Consider the following 7,909-nt stretch of genomic DNA (forward strand, 5'->3'; position numbering starts at 1 on the left):
CACTGCCGAGCCCCATGAGGGGCCCGGCGGTGGACCTGCAAGGCCGGCGGGAGTGCAAGGAAGCCCCGCGAAGGCCCTCCCTGGCCCCAGGCAGGCAGGGGTGGGGAGAGGCAGGGAGGAAGCAACTTACCCTCCCTCTTCTCCTGCCTCCTCCTGGCTGAATGAGGGCCGGAAGCGGAGCAGCCGGAAGCAGGGGGCGGAGCTTCGTCATGTGCCCCGCCCCCTGTACCTCACCTGGGGGAACTGCGATCCCCCCCGAAATGACCTCTGTGGGGTGGACTGTCTGGCATCGACCAGAGCCTGGGCTTTTTTCCATTGTGGCTTTGGCTTTGTGGAATGAGCTCCCTGAAGAGTAACCCTATTGGACTCCGTCTTACAGGTAACATCTGGATTTTGATCCACTGCTTGTAATTGCAGTTACTTTAGACTTAGAGTTTCATTATTTTTAGCCTCACTGTTCACTGCTCTTCTATTGACTCTCCCTGCAGAATTTTATAACGAAACACTTCTATTTTGTGGTGCTCTTGAATTCGGGAGGCTTCACTCTGAATCCAGTACTTTAGCCCTCATTGGCAGGGCTTTTGAAGAGATTTGAATTGCAAGCATCTTTCCAGGAGGGAGCGAGCATGATATTACGAGCTTGTTATTTCATTCTGGTCTTAACTGGAAATGGTTTCCAACTACTATTGTAAGCCACCTTGGACCGCGAGGAAAGATGGGGGTACAAATGTTTTAATCTTCGTCATATAAAAACGTGACAGACTGGATTGGAAGTCCAAGAGACACCATGAAAAGTATAGGTGGGTCATTAATGATGGAGGAAGTAAGGATGGAGGACTCGGGAGTTGTCATGTGACCTGCTGAGGAACACAGACTTATGGGATGCGATCTATAACCAGCAGTGTCAGGATACCAAGCCCTTAGGAGGAAAGGCTGAGGGACGTGGGAATGTTCAGTCTGGAGAAGAGGAGGTGGAGGGGGGGGGCAGAATTGTTCTCTTTAGGTATCTGAAGGGTTGTCACTTATAGGAGGAGGGCAGGGAGCTGTTCCTGTTGGCAGCAGAGGAGAGGACTCGCAATCATGGGTTTAAATTAAGGGCGGGAAGGTACCAGCTGGATATTAGGAAAAAACTTTTTGACAGAGTTGTGCCACAGTGGAATCAGCTGCCTCGGGAGGTGGTGAGCTCCCCCTCCCTGGCCGTCTTTAAGCAGCGGCTGGACAACCACTGGTCAGGGATGCTCTAGGGTGGTCCTACATTGAGCTGGGGGTTGGACTAGATGGCCTGTAGGGCCCCTTCCAACTCTGTGATTCTCTGATACATCTGGAGAAGAGCCTGTCTAAGCACTGGGTGAACGAACATCTGGGTAAACCCTTTATTTATTAGATTTATACCCCGCCCTGACCCCAAAATGGGCCCAGGGCGGCTCACCCCATAAATCAACAAACAATAAAAACAATAAATAGCAATAGCCGCTAAACCCAAAACCCATGCCTTGTGAAATAATTGCCCTAAGACATTCCAGTGCCCAAGTACGCGAAGCATCAAATTGCGTTGCAGGCCATATGGAGAACAGGGACGATGGTGGTATATTTCAATCAGGGCTTCAGTTTGGAATACCTTGTTTTCTTCAGCCTTCTGTTTAGAGGAGACAAAAAATCAACAACCCTGTCTGCTGTACACCTAGAGGAAACTCTTGACTCATTGCTCAAGTGGATAGTGACTGGATCTTAAAGCGAGTCAGAACTTTACCTCTCACGGGTATTTTTGACATGGGCTCCTCATTAGATGCCATCTCAGACGCTGTCAAGCTGTCAAGTATTTTTTCCCTGAGCAAAAAGCTGGTTTTATGTAGTCCTGAACAGCTGCGGTTTACTAATTCCAGTGAGCATTAATGCCTGTTAGCATCTTAAGGAGGCCAGGAAATTTCCTGTGAGACATGGACCCTTTCATTTGACTGGGAAGAAGAGAAATAATTTCCAGCTATTAAATTGGTCTTGTGACACCCACTTATATGGAAGTAACAACTCTCTCTGCTTCTTAAATCAAATCTTTAGTATGGGGGTGACACTCCACACCAAGGAAATCAACTGTTCTGGTAATATTTGCTCCCTAGTCGGGACAAAAGCTGCCGGTAACCTAAGCCAAAATTTCTGAAACATCCAAATTGCTAGTTTCAATCCCAAAGTTTGATCCCTGCAATGTCAGTGTTTAATTTCAGATGTCAATTTTTTAAAAACGAAAAGAGAAGAATCCAGCGGGAAATCTTGAATCAGAGTAACAGGATGGAAGAAATAATAATATTTTCTAAGCCCTAGCAACAGGAAAAAATCAGAGTTCTGAAAGGAAAATTGAGGGCAATTTCACACACAGGACAAAACCCAATGTTCCAAAGGTTGAGAAATGTTGAAAAATGGGGACTGATTCAGAATAAGTGGCTTGAAGACAGCTGGTTACCGCTTGTGGCTCTTAGCTAACGTTTTCATATTAAGGTACAGAATCCAAATTGCAACACCCACCCACCCACCGCCCCTGGTGACAACAGACAGAGTAAGCAAGGATTACGTAGCCCTGTAAAAGAAAGGACATTGAAGACAGCAGTTTCAATTAGGACAACGTTAGATGGGGGAAATGAAGCTGGAGGAATTTGGGGTGTCGAAATATCAAGCGGAAATGTGCATGGCAGAGATATTTCCCGTTATGAATGGATCCGGATGCATCGTGACGTGATGATGCGTGTTGGGAAAGAGACAGATGGAAACACGGATGAACAACGACCGACTCTAGAATGCACGACAGAGTGGGAAAGCACAGGAGCGTGGCAATGTTGGGAGGGAAAGAAAGAGCAGGTCTTTCTCAGGAGTTCAATGAGGTTATGAGGGCAGATGTCTGGGATTTCAGAGGCAGAGACAGAGGACTCACAACAAAGGACAACACACCAATCGTACCTTCGCTGGCTCCTTTGCCTTTCCTGTCAGGTAATTCTAACCCCGTGCCCCCTGAGGAATACAAGGAGATGTCCGTGGGCACTGGCCAACTGCTGGCCGTATCTTCCGTGATCTCATACATCTGCCCGTCCATCGGCTGCAGGTGCCAGTTTAGGCCAAACAGGTGCATGGCTGTGGTGAGCAATGAGAAAAGTCATCTTTTGGGGGCTTTTGCTTCTCAGCTGAGGAGAATTTTCGAAAGGTAAAGAGCGGCGTTTACTAATACTCCCGTTCGGCTCCCGGGGCGCCAACCCTGCTCGCTATTGGATACAGCTGAAGGAAACGGTTTTGACCCGTAAACGCCTCACGGGCTCGGGTTTAATATTTCTAAAAGGGTATCTCCTCCCTCGTGCCCAACCACAATCTGTAAGTATGAGTGACCATAACTGGACAACGAAGGAAAGTTATACTAGCAGCTGCCCCGTCACTGCAGAGTTCTCTTGCTACGGAGATCCACAGACTTGGAATCGGAGCTTTCTTCAGACAAGATCCTCTGCTTGGGCAGGCAGGGTCCAAGGGAGTAACTGCATATTGTCTTAGGAAAACAAATGCTCCAAAATCTGCAATAAATGTAGGGGTAGGCACATGAAAGAGACACCTGACAGACCAAAGAGAGGGTGATTTAACTGCTCACCCCTTGATTTTTCTCCCAAATTCCTGTGCCCGATTTCCCCCCCAATTGGTATTATTTCTAGGTATGGAAGCCAAAATGGGGAACAAGACATTCTGAAGTGTCTGTCGGATGGGAGGGGGCAGCTATTTGCAGGAAGATTTGGCATGGGGAAGAATGGTTACGTCTACCAATTGTTCTCCTGCAATCCCCACCCCCACAATTGGGACTGGGATCTTTGTGTTTGATTTACATGGTATCCTAAACCCGTCGGGAGTGAAGTCGTGTTAGCATTCGATATACATTTTAAAAATTAATATTCTGATTATGCTTCATACATTGTCAACAGACATTTTACACTAAACATAACCAACCAAAACGGTAAGAACAACCAACCACATAAATGTACCTATTTATCAGACTTATTTTTTTTAACAGACTGGCTTTAATTGAAATATTTTTTAAAATCCCCTTTAGATCAGTCGGGGGAAGACCGGTCGTGGTTAGCCAAGAACGCTACATACTTCTAGGCTCACTGTCTTGGCTTTAGAAAAGAGCAAGAGTCCTGAAGCACCTTAAAGACTAACAAAATTTGTGGCAGGGTATGAAGGAGGAGGAGGAGGAGGAGGAGATTGGATTTATATACCCTGCTTTTCCGTGCCATAAGGAGTCTCGGAGCAGCTTACAATCTCCTTTCCCTTTCCCTCCCCACAACAGACATCCTGTGAGGTAGGTGGGGCTGAGAGAGCTCTCTCGAGGACTGTCCTTGAGAGAACAGCTCTGAAAGAACTTGTAACTGACCCAAGGTCCCACCAGCAGCTACATGTGGAGGAGTGGGGAATCAAACCCGCTTCTCCCAGATTAGAGTCCGCACTGCTAACCACTACACCAAACTGGCTTCCATGAGTCCCTTCTCACTTCTTCAGATACCCTCAGGCATCTGAAAAAGTGAGCCGTCATTAAAGTTCATACCCTGCCACAAATTTTGTTAGTCTTTAAGGTGCTACGGGACTCTTGCTGTTTCCTGTTGCTACAGACAGATTAACAGGGCTGCCCATCTTGTCTTAGCTTTGAAAGTACTTTATATTCATTTTGCTTCGAAGACCACTGTGGAGCAAGCCACCTCCTGCCATGAGGATCTGCTCCCATATCACTACAGTCGACACTTCAATGTGACTCTTTTTGCTACACCATAAGGATAAGGAGTGTGGGTCACGTAGAAGAAATGGATAACATGTCCGCTTCTTACACCAGCGTGGTCCCAGCAGACACAGGAAGTAATTGTGGAGGCCCCTCCCACACGAGCTGGAAGTTCCTTTTCTGCTCATTAGTGCTTCTTGTGACAGAAAGGTAAGACAGGGGTGAGCCCTGGGCTGTGGACCCACACCATGCCAAAAAGGTAACACAGGAAGAGTCTAGAAGTTTCTAGCAGTCCCAGGTAATGGGACCATGGAATCATGACACTGTCCCAACTTAAATTCCTTTCTAACAGTCATGGAGGTCTCATAATGTACCTGGTACCTGCTATCACAAGAAGGAAGCTTTGACTCTCAAAAGAATACCCCGGAAATCTCGTCAGTCTCTACAATGCCACGAGACTCGAATCTAGTCCCATAATGTACAACATCCCATAATGTACAACATCCGTAATCCTTCTGGGAACCCATCTGTGCGGGACGGCCTCCGCAGCGTCCCACAATCATGCAAGTGATGGTGGCCTCTTTCAAAAGTGGAGTGTCTAAAAATAAACTCCCTCAGTTTGGAAACCGCCAAGCCCTTCAGGTACAACCTGCAGGAGTCCTGATAGCGACAACTCCCTTCCCCACAACCGGATCCCTTTCCATCAACAGCCTGGGCTTTCCAAAACTCCTACGGGAGAATGAAGCGGGAGTAAGGTGGTAAAATGTCAAGGTGGTGGAGGGGACTGCTCCGTTTCTGGCAGTGGGCAGAAGATCACGGAGGTCCGAGTCCTGGAATGCTCCCCTATATCGAAAACATCCTGGGAACAGCAAAATCAGCCCAGGAATCAAAGAGAGGGGCTAGAATCCATCCGGTGTGCTAGTTATCCTCTCTGCACGAAGTTTTGTATGCGAAGGAATATTCAGAGTTGGAATTCACCACCACCGCTGGCAATCTGAAATGGTACAATTCATTTTACCACCTCAATTTTCTACCACCTCTTTTTTCTACCACTTCATTCCTTAGCTCTGTTCACAAGTTGCAGTGCACAATTGTAACAATCCGTGTACAGTATATGCTTGATTGCTCTTTATATACCTATCCAGTAATTCTTACGCTTAGTCAATGCATATACAACTGAACATATGACTGAAACTGCATTTAGCCAGGTACTGGGGGGAGAAGAAGGCGGAGGAGGAGGAGGAGGAGGAGAAGAGGGAGAAGAAGAAGAAGAAGAAGAAGAAGAAGGAGAAGAAGAAAAGGAAGAAGAAGAAGAGGAAGAGGAGATTGAATTTATACCCTGCCCTTCACTCAGAGTGGCTTAAAAACGCCTTCCCCTTCCCCTCCACACAACAGACACCCTGTGAGGTAGGTGAGGCTGAGAACTCTGACAGAAACAGCTCTTTCAAGAACAGCTGTGCCAGAACTATGGCTTGCCCAAGGTCATCCAGCAGCTGCAAGTGGAGGAGTGGGGAATCAAACCCGATTCTCCCAGACTAGAGTCTGTGCACTTAACCAGTACAACAAACTGGCTCTCCAGAAGAAGAAGATGATGAGGAGGAGTTGGTTTCATACCCTGCTCTTCACTACTCAAAGGAGTCTCAGGGTGGCTTACAATCTCCTTCCCTTCCCCTCCCTACAACAGATCCCCTGTGAGTTGGGTGGGGCTAAGAGAGTTCTGAGAGAACTGTGACTGGCCCAAGGTCACCCAGCTGGCATCACGTGGAGGAGTGCAGAATCAAACCCAGTTCTCCACATCAGAGTCCGCCGCTCTTAACCACTACACTATACTGGTTAAGTGAACACACAGACATGTGCGCTGTTCATAGGTTCACTATAATAAGGGCTCGCGTCATGAATAAACCAGGCCTTATTCTGTTCAGTCAGTTGGGTGTTCTTGAAAGAGCTCTCTCAGCCTCACCGACCTTGTGGGGAGGGGAAGGGAAAGGAGTTTGTAAGCCGCTCTGAGACTCCGAGTGAAGGGCGGGGTATAAATCCAATCTCCTTCTTCTCTTCCTCCTCCTCTTCTTCTTCTTCTTGATGGGAGGGAAGACTATCTGCAGGGATGGGTCTTACCGATGGAGGGTGCCGGCTTAAGCCCTAGAATCACTTTTATTTCTAATTGAAGGCACAGGGAATGTCCTTCCCAGTTCTTCCAAGCTGAATCAACTGAGGCAGGAAGGACTGGAAGCTACAATTACCATGGTTCTTGGTGGCAACAGACAACACAGGTTAGTAACACAGAGGCCTGCAGACTCCAGAAATACCATCAAGAGTGCAACAGGACCTTAGCTAGGGATGCCAGCCTCCAGGTGGGACCATGGTTCTTGGTGGCAACAGACAACACAGGTTAGTAACAGAGAGGCCTCCAGACTCCGGAAATACCATCAAGAGTACAACAGGACCTTAGCTAGGGATGCCAGCCTCCAGGTGGGACCTGGGAATCTCCCAGAATTACAGCTCATCTCCAGACTGCAGAGACCCGTTCCCCCTGGAGAAAATGGATGCTTTGGAGGGTGGAGTCTGTCTCATTGTACCCCACTGAGGCCTCTGTCCCCCCCCCCCAGGCTCCATCCCCAAATCTCCAGGAGTTTCCCAACCTGGATCTAGCAAACCTACCCCCACAGCCCCATCCCACCAGTGGTTAGGAGAGACCTAGCAACCTTAAGGTCTTAGCTCAAAAGGCAAATGAACTTCAATGGCAAGTGATGCTCTGTCTTCTTGGTGCTTGGGGGGGGGGGGCCAACAGTGGGAGGGCTTCTAATGTCCTGGCCTCCTGATGGCACCTGGTATTTCTGGCCACTGTGTGACACAGAGTGTTGGACGGGATGGGCCTTTGGCCTGATCCAACACTGGCTTCTCTTATGTTCTTATGTAATGAACTCATTAATTTTATTCTAACCGCTGAGCTAATCTTTGGGAGCTAATTGTGGCTGAAAAGGGCAATACGAACTTTAAAATTTACAATAATCTGGCCCTAATCCAAACGAGGCAGAAATTAACTGTTGTGGGCAGGCTGCTCTGAAAGATTTACCCATCTCTTCTTATAGGTCGACCGTACAGAGCAAAAACAAGACCACCGAAGGAGGAGAACAACGGCTAACCCTTTCCGGCGTGTTACCCTTCCACCGCATG

At 48.0% G+C, this 7,909-nt stretch overlaps 1 protein-coding gene across 1 annotated transcript in view; it reads right to left on the reverse strand.

Annotated features, from left to right (window-relative positions):
- LOC107121622 (teneurin-4-like) overlaps positions 1 to 7,909 on the reverse strand; it is a gene marked incomplete at its 3' end in the record, with an annotated part of 181,711 nt that overhangs the window by 141,719 nt on the left and 32,083 nt on the right. The window contains exon 2 of the mRNA XM_015424576.1: positions 2,947 to 3,117. Within this exon, the coding sequence (XP_015280062.1) occupies positions 2,947 to 3,117 (171 nt within the window). The remainder of the gene's footprint in view (positions 1 to 2,946; positions 3,118 to 7,909) is intronic.

Source organism: Gekko japonicus, unplaced genomic scaffold, assembly GCF_001447785.1.
Source record: "Gekko japonicus isolate JY-2015 unplaced genomic scaffold, Gekko_japonicus_V1.1 scaffold2806, whole genome shotgun sequence".
NCBI lineage: Eukaryota > Metazoa > Chordata > Lepidosauria > Squamata > Gekkonidae > Gekko > Gekko japonicus.